The 13,325-nt window shown below is 34.6% G+C and overlaps 1 protein-coding gene across 1 annotated transcript; it reads right to left on the reverse strand.

Annotated features, from left to right (window-relative positions):
- Positions 1-83: 83 nt before the first annotated feature.
- LOC112283642 (uncharacterized) lies at positions 84-7,640 on the reverse strand. Its single transcript, XM_024522659.3, has 15 exons — positions 7,194-7,640; positions 6,455-6,567; positions 5,916-6,012; positions 5,640-5,764; positions 4,867-5,434; positions 4,453-4,638; positions 3,891-4,184; positions 3,531-3,683; positions 3,207-3,361; positions 2,854-2,959; positions 1,699-2,694; positions 1,476-1,605; positions 1,134-1,286; positions 584-907; positions 84-434 (listed from the first exon to the last, which is right to left on the reverse strand). Exons 1-15 carry the CDS (start codon positions 7,296-7,298, stop codon positions 241-243), a joined length of 3,699 nt encoding a protein of 1,232 aa, XP_024378427.1. The 5' UTR covers positions 7,299-7,640; the 3' UTR covers positions 84-240.
- Between the last annotated feature and the right edge of the window lie 5,685 nt (positions 7,641-13,325).

Here is a 13,325-nt window from a genome sequence, read left to right on the forward strand (position 1 = left end):
ACAAATGAATAGCCTTGGATAATCCATTTCATTTTAAGAGTATTATCTTAAGATGTAGAATAATCACTAACTGAAACTTGATAATCGAGTGTTGAACAATCAGTTATTGAGCATTCAACAATGTAAATTGAGCTTCACATTCCGCCATAATTTCCTGATTTCCTGTGCTGGTGAAACTCTACGCAGCTGTGGTCCTGGATGTGACATCTCGAGTACAAAAATGGAGATCACTAAGTTTGGCTATTCCTTTTTGTTACTAGCTTTCTTCCCTTTCTTCTGGGCTTGCTTTAACTTGGTCGAACCAGGGGCTGTGACTTTGACGTTTCCAATCATACATGCAGCCAGCTCTGGATCGGTCATAGCTTTCATCAACTCCTTTTCTCGTGTAGTAATCTCTTGCATATGGCTAAAAATATCCACTGCAAACTTGGCCACTGAAAATACACCAGAATTCATCCGCACTGCATTAGTACCGAGCAGTTCTATATAAAACTGGCTTGAACAAAAATATTGCGAGGAAAAATGCTGGTAGGTGCATACCGAAAATAAACACAGTCATGTTACAAATCGTACTGATACTGACCTTTTCCCTTTTTGCCGTTTCCGGGAGTTAATTTTACTCGGTACTTGTAGCCTTGCAGAGCCTGGTACGGTGCACACACAGGCACCGCGTAAAGCAGCACATCAGTTGCTGTTGGACAACCTGTCAGTGAGTCCAGCTCTGTAAGCTTGTCTCGTTCATCATCTCCCAGTTCTTGCACATTCTCCTCTGCCAAGAGTACTGCAATCTCCTTTTCAGCAGCCTTAGCTCGAGCTCTCCTGCTTAACCCATCCACTACTTTGCCTGTGTCCGTCGCATGAGTACGGTCTGCTTCCTCATCTACGTTTGCAGTTAGATTATGCTCCTCTGTGACATAACAATAAGTTTGTGAAGTCGTGCAAACACTAAATAACACGTGTCATTTTCCAGCTGAAAATATATACAATGTCTCTTAATTATAGGATTCACAATAATACAGATTGCATGTAGAGCACAGCATGATTCAAGTTGCTTCAAGCGGCCCTGTAATTTATTTATTCAACAAAGACCACTCTTAGCTCAAGATATGCTTTGCAATTAGTCTTGGAAGTACCTGTCTTTTCTGACTCGAACGTGGTCGTTAAAGGAGTGGCCCTATCTTCATGGGCAGCACGAGGCTCCACATCCGTGACGGTGCAGTCGCGGGCAAGATGTCCCACCTTTTTGCATTTGTAACATACCTTTGAGCCTAACGCAATCGCATCCCCTGAAATGTAGGGAAGACTATCATGCGTTAACTTATGAACAAATTTTAGTGATAGTTAACTGTTCAGCAACTACAACAAGCTTGAACTTCGATGCTCTAGAGATGAAAGCGTTTAGGTAAAAGTACAGCGTTTCGAAAGCAGAGGACAAGAAATCATGAAGGACAGAATGCAGAAAAGCATAACAGAACCTTCAGTGCCGCTAGCAGAAGTAGGGTTCGAAACAGTTTTAGTCCGAAGGGCGGCCTTAATATTGTCGTTGGCGCCTTTCTTATTGCTCAGAGATGCTGCAGCTAAGTTTAAATCTTTCCTTCCTGCCGACTGTCAAATGTTGTGAGTCAGGTCATATTACGACCAACAATCCTGTATGAAATAGTACTTCACGTGAATCATACTTGGAAAATTAAAACTTACGGCTAACAAGGACATCCGCAGTTCTCGTTCATCTTCATCTTGCTCTGCATACTTTGCTTTAATTTTCTTCAACTTGCCCTTTCGTCCTCGTCCAACTTTCTCTCCTAAAGGCGATGATTCGGACATTTTATCATCTTTGAATATTGCAGATTTAGTCTTGAGGTTTTCCTCTTGGGAGGTCTTTTCTTCTTCGCCATCAACTGTTTCAGCACTAGCATCTTTCTCAGATCCTTTCTCCACCTTCCCTCCCTTCTTTGCTTTCCTCCTCTCTGCTTTAGAGATGTATGGTTTTTCCCTCTGAGAGGCTTTTGCAACTGGCAAGTCATATTCCGTGTCTGATACCTGAGCAGGTAAAGTGTCTAGACCGTATTTACTATTAGTATCGGTCCTCTTTGGACCAGCTCGCAGCTCAAGTGCACGATCAAGTAAGGCATCCAATCCTGAAGCATCATCGCTACTACCTTCCCCTTCTATACCTGCATCCACTTTCTCATCCAGGTTCCCAATTTCTACCTCAACATCGGGGCATTTCGAGTCAGCAACTTCATCCTCATTAAACTCTATATCTTGCTCTTCCTCTTCACCAACACCATCAAGCTCTTCTATTGCATCAGGGGTTTTGGAATAGACATCGTTGTTTGAAGTTACAAGAGTTAACGTGTCATCGTCCTCTACTCCTCTTGTCACACCTTCACCAGGAAGCTGCAATTTGCCTTGTTCAGTTACAACTCTAGAACTGTGATCTTCAGTTTCTTCACCTTCTCCTCGAACCCGCCTTTCGTTCAGATGTGCTGCTATACTGCTATCATCAAGCCTAAACAACACACCAAATCCCATTACAAGAGGGTTAGGAGGGAGAAAGTTCTTCTTGCCCCTGACCATGAAACTGCCAACTGTCAGATACTCCCCAGTCGGTGCAGTCTTGCTCACTTGATGTGCCTCAACCCACCACGCACTAGTTACAATCTTGCTGTCCCAGGCTTGACTCCTGCACACCTGAAGTGATTGACATTCATAGAACACAGGTCTGAGAGACCTGGGTTTACTAAAGAAGCATAAAAAGCATATTACCAAGATAGATTCCACAAGGTAATCATTTACGAAACAAAGAACAGAACTAAAATTGCAGCTAGAAGCAATTACTACTCAGCTCACCGTAAACACCCCAGCTTGGTTGATGGTGAGAGGTGGTATTGGATATAGAGGATTGTGATTTTGGATCACAGTGCTTGATGCTCCATGTAAATCTGCATGCACATATCTTCCCACGTATTCGGCTGAACATCAGAGTCGATTCCAATAATAAAAATTTGGCTGACATAAAGTGCGGGTGCAGCAACAATATATGACAAAAACCTCCGAACACTTGATTGGCAAAGTCTAAAACTTGCCGACAAGGAGATATTTATCTTTTGCAAAGAATAGGCACTGCTTTTGCCTCGACATCCAAAAATATTAAAAAAAAAAAAAAAAAAAAAAAAAAAGTGAGTGTCAAATGCGGAACGTACAAATCTCCTTTTCTCATGTACCGCTTCACAACAAGCTCATTTTGTTGTGCATCTCGGCCACTGATAATTAAATAATTTTCGCTGCTTACAAACCAGTTGAATTTCTCAAACCAGTGTACTTTTCGCATATGTGAAATTGCAGCAACACTTTTTGCCTGTTCAAAAAAACACCCCAGGCTCCAAATCAGAATTAACACCGCAAAACTCTAGCAAGAGATTTTTTGACAACGAATAATCTTGCTAGTAGTTACAGCATTGTTAAGGTGAAGCAATAGCGTCCACACTCCTTGTTAGCAAGCCTAGCTATGACGTAAGAATTAGGACCTGAGCAAGCTGCTGGAGGGTCTTCTTTTCAGCAGCCTTGAATGCCTTTTCGTGAGCTGCTTTTGTCTTATCTTGTTTTACAGCATGTTTCTTTTTCTGCTCAAACCAGCGCCGGGCATTTGCGTGGGCTGAAAGCCCTATGTCTACATCGACCTGCAGGTGGAAGAACATACTGTATGATTTTACTGGTCACCGGAAACATCATTTCAATTAATTAGCAATTATAACGAACTCTATCACAACTGCAAAAGAATCTACAGCAAGAGCTACTCATGCATGTAAAACTAGGATAGTCATACTTTGCCAAGGTTTTGATGAACTCGAAATGACATAACAGAAACCGTTCTTGAACTACCTTACCTTGCTGACAGGTTGTGTTTTTTCATCATCGTCCATATCGTCGAGGTTATTGCTCAAAAGTAAAGTGATCTGATTTTTTTCCAGCTGAAGACTATGGATGAGCCCGGCCACAGGATTACCAGCCTTCTTCTCTTCTTTAATCATGCGTGCGAGATCTTTCCAGTCCATTCCACTAGCTACAGTGGACCGCACAGCCAAAATGGCATTATCAACATCCTCCAAGTTATATTCTATCAACTCTGCCATCCGCACTGTCTGGTCGACCTCTTGTTTCAGGACTTCCACTCGTTGTGTCTGAAAACAAGAACAGGCCAAATATTACGCTGGGCACTTGGAAACCTAAAGCCAGCAACCATAATTTAACAGAATAACGTAACCGACTGCAATTAAAACCAATAAACGCACGATAGTCCATCCTAGAACCAAACTAAAGGAGATATCTTGGCAAAAACTAATTTAAAAGAGAAAGGACTACAAAAGCATCTGTAAGCTTGAGAAGAGTTTGATACGCAATGTATTTCGGAGAAAAGAGAGAAGGCATTCAAATGAAACGAAAAATGACCTGATCTGCACGAATTTTGTCAAGCTTTGAAAAGGCAGAATCTTCTTGAGCTTTGCGCTGCTGCTCAGCCCTTTGCCCCTCAATCTTACTGAAAAATTCATCTAGGGCTGCATCATATGTCTCCATTCTCATGACAGTTCGGTCGTCAAACTGCTTCAAATGTAATGGAGAAAACTCGTCGTACACCTGCCTCCACATTAAACACGCACCCTGGTAAGTACGTGTTTTCAGGACGACATCATTATCCTTACTTGATTCTGTTCAACGAGGACTGAGCTTCCCCAGACGCAACAAAATTTCAAGGTAGCATGAAAGAATACAAATATTTATCATTTGAATTCTCTCATACTATCTTGAAATTTTGATAAATTCTTCTCATAAATATTTAATGATCAATACACCCTAAATGCCCACCTTCTCTTCCTCTTGAAGTTGATCATCAAGCAAGACTTTATCCTTTTTTATGTTCTTCTTCTGCATGTACACGAAACCTTCAGGAATTCGATCTCCGTTCACCACACTATCCAGCCAATCCTCAAATCTGGAGATAGCTCCCATCAAGTCACCCAAATTCTCCTTGCTTATACTTAGGACCCCATCAGGCCCCAAACTCACTTTCATTCCTGATTGCAGTCCAGAATCCAGCACAATATGTTCACAAAGAGCAGGTCCATACCCTAAACATCCTCCTAAGACAGACTTCAAGGTGCGCCCAGTATCCTCCTTCTTCCCCCAAGAGGTTTTGACTTTCTTTTCTTTCAAAACTTTTTCCGTTTTCCCTTTCCCTTTCCCTTTCTTCGTTTCTTGGGCCACAGAATCATGTACTACCTCTTTCGCATCAATATATTCATCAGCATCTGCCTGTGTTTTCTGATCCCTCATTGCAGCCTCCAACTTCTCCAACGAGAATCTATTAAATAATCGACAAGCATTGACAGGATACTCATGCTTTGCCATCATTACTAGCCCCTTGTCCTCATCCCTGAGACAAACCAGCAACACAATCATGAATGATGAGTAAGCTGATGTCTTGAACAAATCTAAAGAGGTGTGACAGCTACAAACCAGAGACTCTACTCCTAGAATTCCGTACATCGTAAACAATCTGGCAGAGTTCTCACATTCATTGATATAAATTGCACTATAAAAAGCAACTAGGACGAGCAGAAAAACATTTGAAATCATACTTGTGGGTTCGAAGTAAGGTGAGAACATTGTAGTCGCCATCTGTTAATAAAATATTTCCCTGCGCATAAAGCTCTAAGATGATGTGGTGGGTACCTTCCCCCATACCAAATTGTAAGTCGATCACCTGCAAAAATTTAATACTAATTGTGTGAAATTTAATGCAATCAAGGTAGTGGTTTAGATTATTGCTGTAAAGCTTTAAAACGTAATCTTTCGAACTCAAAAACCAAGCGAGATCCAAACTAGCCTGAAACAGCAAAGATAATGGAGATTACCCTATCAATGCCAAGTTGCCGGACATCTTCCAGTCGGCGAGTACGTATGTGCTTCCGAAGTTTAAGAGTAAACCCTGACGGAGTTGTACTTTTGTCCCTGTCCTAATAATGCTCTATTAGTACGCAAGACATTACACTTTTGAAGTACCTTAAAAATGAGAAGTCGTTCAGCTCTAAGGAGCTTTGAACCACGTTCAGCTCCGACGATTGCTACAATTACGACAAAGTTCTAGCTAGATTCAACTCTAAAGATAGTTTACTTTGGCAAGCCAACACATCAGAATCGCTGATTGGTATCAAACGACTTGTTGATCGACATAACTAAGATAAATGGAGAAAGGGAAAACTAAACAAGTATTGATGTTGCAGACTTCTGAATTGAACTATGTAACGTAGTGACTCATTTTCGCAAAAGTAGACTCATAGGGAATATAAAACAATTTTATTCAGATGCCCTATCTTCTTTAGACTACACAACTCTCTGAGGTACAATAGGAAAAAGAATTGAGGAAGAACACTGGCTGCCTAAACCATCTCACCTTGCAAATTCAGTCGTATGAAACCGCACACCGCTCTCCAGGAGGAGCAAGGACCTCTCGCTTTCGCCAGACTCTGTAACTCCACTACTCCTGGATAATTTAATGACGTACGTCTGCATATAAATAAATGCGGCAAAATCTTGAGTTCACCCTAAACCTTAGAGAAAGTCTAAAAGAATGAAATGAATTTTCACAGATCGCAACTTAAACCCTAAATCAAGAAAGAAAAGAAAGATTGAAGTTCCATATTTGAGAAGGGAAAAAATTTCAATAATATCAAGTTGAAGTGTAGGTGCTAATGCTTTGATTATTAAATTGAACAATCAAAGTTCAGAATTGTATGCGAACATGGTCTTGGCCAGCTGAAAGACTACGAAGGCAATTTAGCTCTGATGAGTGGCGTTCATATGAGCATGCAAAAATCATACGAAATTCTGAAACGAAATGATGCTGGTAAAAGAAGCGACTATTTACGGAAAAACATGCACATCAAGCTCCATCAATTCAAGTAGGCCAACCAGGACACGATATCGTCCAACACTAAGTTGGTTCGTCTCTCCACAAAACCCTTAGTATAACAATTCTCTGGAGTGAGAAAAACAGAACATTCAATGGAAATCAACAAAATCACCTAATTACATAACTAGGCAACATTGTCAAGACCGATTACAAGAAATCAAAGCAAACAGTCAAAATGAAAGACCAACACAAATAAAACTGCTCCAAACAATAAGCTTACTTTGGGAGTCAAATCGTAAACATTTGCGCAACGAAAACCAATCAGTCTCCGCAAGCAGCGTACTTCGGCCGCCACATCGGCCGTATTCATTCGTAGTTTCACCATCGTGCCGACCGCCTCGGTATCAAAAACTAAAAAGCAAAATAAGTATCCGACAAAGGCCTCCTCCGCTACAACATATCCTACTCAGCGTCACCAACGGATATAACCTGCCTCGCCGAATCAAACACGAAACCTGCTCGAGCACAAAGTGCTCTGTATGGCTGAAGGAGATAATCTCAATTCCAACCTGCTGCCTTGAAAAATCCTACGATCCAGATGCTTAGAAACTTAGATGCGGCCCATAACCGGTCTGAAGACAACGGCAAAGCGCTCTTGGAGAAGCCAAAGTCTTCAATCAAGAGCGGGTGCGCGAGCCCGCTGTTCTCGTGTACTCAACACATTCATTCAACGCAAATGGCAAAGCTCGTCTTCCCTTCTTCTTTCTTTCCTTCCTTCCAGGCTGCGGGCTCGCGAGCGACGGATGTCGTCGCCTCGACCTCGACCAGGCCTCTCTCCCTCCCCACCTCGGAACCTCTCGCGCTGGCCAGAGAGAGACCCGGTTCTATACCCGGGAGGACTCCCTGCCTTCCCATATCTCTCACCTGGCTGGACATCCCCCCCCCTGTCCATTTGGGCCCATATTCTCTGTATTTCAATGATTATTATTATTATTATTATTATTATTTCTCTAGAGTTACAACAAACAAAAAAACAATCAAAACCCCCATTTCGATTTTTTCATTTATTTAATGATGTTATCCCGACTTGATAATTTAAAACAAACAATATTAAAAAAAAAAAAAAAAAAAAAAAAAAACTGGGGTAATTGGTGTTTGCAACTCTCTCCTTCTACCACCTTCTCTAGTGGGTTGTGTTAGGGCAAGACAGATTTTTTTTCCAAGTTTTTCAACCAAGGAAGTTGGTTCACAACCTTTGTCTTGAAAAAGTCCATAAGCAAGGGACGTTGCAGACAGAAATGGTTTGGGGCTTTGACTATGCCCTCCAGATTTGCCTATATTTCCCTATATAATTTGCATACACAAGTGTCTCAAAGGATGGATAGATGTATAAATGGATGTCCTAAAGAGACACCTTTCTATCTAAAGAAATGCCCATCTAAGTGAAGGACACACTTCCTAAAGACAACTATGGACAATCAACCATCAAACTCCTTAAAGACAAAATCAAATATTTGAAATTGGAATTCATCCAAATAACATTTTGAGAAGGTCTAATACTTTTCTTCAGTGTGTATGTAATTGCCAAGTCAAACATAATAGAGGCAAGAGAGAAGGTTAAGAAAAAAAAGATATACAATAATAATAAAAGTGAAAATTGTAGCAAATACCACCATTACTGGTTTGAGTAATGGTTTTATTCCTAAACATGGTTTCAACTGTAAAAGTATTCATAAAGTCAGTTCAGTTAGTCTCCTCTCAAGCAACAAGCAATTGCCTTTACTTTTTGGATAAAATTTTGTAGGACCATGTTCATCCATTGGCCTAATTTGAGATTGTTCCCCCAAAGTAGAGAAGATCAAAATATTTGAAAAGTAAAACTTGCAAATACTACCTCAACTGTTAGCAACAAAATTTAAACCTAAAATTATTGTCGTGACAAGGATGCTCTCTTACCACTATGAGTAACCTTTGTGGCTCTTCATTTTGGTTGAATAGTAGAGTTATTCATTAATTAAAGTCCACTCCTCACCATATATTGTTTGCTTGTTGTTCTAAAATAGAAAATAGATATTAGGTGTCTAACCTGACCCCATAGATATAATTCAATGTATTTTTATTTATTTGTTTACTTAGTTTGTAGGTATCTCCTCCAAAAGTGCTATCCACATTACATGGCATAGAATATGTTATCACTAGATTACTTCATAGGTTATAGAAATTAAATATGAAACAAAATACAATAAAGCTATATATTGATATGTTTTATAAAGGAGGTATTCTACATCCATCTATTTTAATTTAAATCTTATATTTCTATCATGTTTTTTAAAATATATACAATTAAATCAATAGTTCCATACAAACGGTTTTGATCTATTTGTTGAAATTATCTTCTTTAAATACTTTTATATCACTATATAATTTAATATGGTAATAAATATTATTTTATTTTATTCCAATGTCTTGTCTAAATAAAGTTGACCTTTGATTCCAAATCAATACACCTGCATTTATTTATTTTTTTTATCCAACAAAATTAAATCGATTACATTATGACTATATATGGGATTATATAATATATATATATATATATATATATATATATATTCTTAAAAAATTATAATGGAAAGTTTATAACATTATCACATGCTAATATTATCAAATATATTACAAACAAATGTTATAGTAATTTTTTAATATTAAATAAATATATAAATTAACTTTAGACATTTACTAAGAAATAAAATGACTCAAATTAAAAATTAAAGTGCAAGTTGATTTTTTTTTAAATTAATGAAATATAATAAAATAATAATAGCTACTTAAAATATCAAAAAATTAGAAGAATCATTTATTTTCAAAAGCATAGTAAATCTTTAAATATGAAAAATTTGATAATAAGAAATATAAAAATTTAAAATTTATGAATCGTTTAGGATAAGACTTTTTTAAATTAAAAACATATGTATCGCCTGTCAATTAAATGTTCCATTGCTAAGTTGAAATTTTGCAAGATTTTATTTCAATTGTTTTAATATTGATTAAAACTATAGTTTGATATATAATACAATATTATCTCAATATACCATTATTATTTTTTAATAGAGATTAATTAACTGCTTAAAGTGGTTTATTTAGTGGTTATCTTATCATTTTGTAATTTGTATGTCATTTAACAATATCTATCATACTATCATTGAATCTTATGTATCAGTAGGTCCATATAACACAAGACTACATGATTGTGCATGTATAGAGTTAGGTCCAGTACCTGGTTTCATTAAATTATTAAGGTGATTGTGCATAATATTGATATATAAAGTTTAAAGAGGATATATATATATATATATATATACATATACATATACAATAGTCACTAATAATAACAAGTAGTAAATTAATTCTAATATTGTGTGGTTCAATGTTAAGATTTACACATAATCTAATAAGCAAAAATGTTATGGATTGGTAATAAACTTGATATCTTTAATGTACAAATATTAATTTTTCAAACATAATGGCCAAAATCTCATTGATTAATAAACCTTGCCATTCTTGATGAAAATTTGAACATGAAAATTTGTGCCAACTAAATAATAATCAAATAAATTTTGTTTAAAGTATTTTATAAATAGTAAGTAAAGACAATAAATAATAAAAAATTATCACAAAGAGAATAATTAAATGTGTTTAAAAAAATAAATAAAAAATAAAAGGTGCATTTCTATGGACTAAATTTCTAAATGTATGATAAAATATAATCTATTTTATGGTCAAATTGTGATAAATAAAATTCATTTTTGATTTGTATACATAGGATATTTAAATTTACAAAAACAAGAAAGTAATTATAAAAATAAATTAAATGTGATCATTTTTAAAAGGAATTTAATGCATTAATATTTATTACAAGTACCATAGTATGTTAAGGACATAAATCACAAAGAATCAAAATGTCAATATATTTTTGAGTCACTCAAAAAGAATAGATAATTACTCAATAATGATATAATATTAAGAGTAAAATGTCTATTGCCAAAGACAAGAAGTTTAAAGATTCTCAAAATAAGACTAAAAATAAGAAAGACATTGAAAAAAGTAAATAAGGCCTCATTCTTGTTCCCATATATACTATCTAACAATAAGTTATTTGGCAATATTCTATAGAACATTCAACATGTGTCCAACTTACTTTTTACATGTGCGCCACATGGCCAACTTATACCATTGTCACCAACATGTGTGACACATGGCTAACTTATTAGCCAAGTTTTTAACATATCAATTTTTTTACAAACACGTAAAAAATCAAATCTAAGAAGCTTCTTCACAAGATATTATTAAATTTATTTACTTCTACTTACTTCTACACAATTTCTTCAATCTAAATAAATATGTACATTTGTGACATAGTAATAACAAAAATAAAGAGTATAATAATGCATTGTTGAAGAATTGTAGTTGACATGTAATATAATATAAATAAAATGTTGGAAAATATTACTTTTTTAACTTTAAAGATAGTGTGTTACATGACAATTTTTGTTTTTAATGATATAAAAATAACATAAGTTTTCACTCATAAAATAGAAACATGAAATTTTGAATGTCTATACTTACAATATTTTACAATAATATACAATAAAAGAACCATAAACACAAAGCATTGATAAATGTTAAATGAACTTTTAATAGATTCAAAAAAACATAAAAATAAAAAAGAAGATAATATTTGCAAATAATAGTAAAAGAATAAAAAACAATAAAAAACAAGATAATATTTGAATATATAGAAAAAGAATTTTTTAAGTTTATAAGTTTCAAACTCATACAAATTTAAAATAATAAGTTCTAAAATTATATCACATTATTAAAGATAATTATCTTTATATAACCAAATAATTTTAAAAATGTCAAAAGTTGTTTTTCTAGTATTTTGACTTACAAATTATAAATAATTTGTCAAGTTTGTACAAAAGCAATTTATTGATTAGAATAACTTTAGAATCATCAAGTACATTATTTAGCTTACAAACAACATAACTCACAATTGCATCATTTAATTCAATGAAAGAAAAAAATTGATGTATTTATTTATTTTAGAAATATTTTGAAGAATCCAATCAAGTTTAAACATCCTCTTATTTCTTAAAGTTGCGTCTATCCATTCAATTCACTTGTTGTTTTTATGTTTGTAATTGATGCAATATGCATATTTGTATAATAGAATCTACTAAAGTAGCCTTATTATCTATAACTTGGAATTGATATTTATCATAAAAATATTTTTGAACTAGTAAATGATTAAACATATGTACTCTACTCATATTTTTTTGATAATTTTTTTTTTGATAATTTTTTTGATAATCAATTAGCAATAATGGGAAGTAGAAAAGGTGTCCACCATCCAATAGATCTAATTACTTGTAGTTCTTATGTTTGCAAATGTTATACAATATATCTACAATGCCAATTTTTCTGACACAAACCTTGTTTTAAATTATTTGCAATGAACTCATGTTGTATATCTTTAAAAAAATAATCAAGCAGGGCTTCTTTTTTCTGTTTCTGTTTGTGATTTTGTTTTGTTTTTTGTTTTTTTGTTTTTTTTTCTTGCAAAATTATATATATATATATATATATCATTTTGAAGGAAATTCCAACCATCAGAAAATAAATATTTGTTGATTGAAAAAGATAGGTAACATTGTATGATAGATGCTACTATTTTAAATTTATTTTGAATTTGATTAAAAAATAGACAGGTGTAAAATTTCCAGGAATGAAAATAAATATATAAAAGTGTTGATCGAATTAATTGAAATATTTATTATCCTCTGGAAAAATAAACATATTGGCATTGAAGAGAAATTGCAAGCATAGAAAAAACAAAACACATCTCTTAATATTCAATCTTCAATGGTTTGCCTTTACATGACAAGAAATGAATCTGCTTGTGTTAGATGGCAGTTGTTTCAATTATTATCCCAATCTTTATTTTTCTCTCAGATATTTTGTATAAAAATAGAGTGTAAAAACATTGCTTCAATAACAACTTTAAGGTAGAAAAATTCATGTACTAATCATCATAATAACATTGTGGAATTTTTTATGTGGTATTAATTTGTTCATGTTATTAAAGCCACAATTGATAACCTTCAATGATTAATATTTCATTTGGAATAAGTAAATTGGGACTATTTTGCACAATTATACACATCAGTTTTTTAGTGTTAATTTTCAAATTCACATAATGTTTTAATAAGAAATTGTTAATCCATTTCTTTCTCAATATGTATTAAATGCTTTTTTAGTTCACCATTCTTTGGCTGAAGGTATTCTTGATGAGATTTTGCACATATGTGTGTATATATATATATATATATATATATATTCTGGAGCTATATAT

Source organism: Physcomitrium patens, chromosome 6 (genome assembly GCF_059467195.1).
Source record: "Physcomitrium patens ecotype Gransden chromosome 6, ASM5946719v1, whole genome shotgun sequence".
In the NCBI taxonomy this organism is placed as follows: domain Eukaryota; kingdom Viridiplantae; phylum Streptophyta; class Bryopsida; order Funariales; family Funariaceae; genus Physcomitrium; species Physcomitrium patens.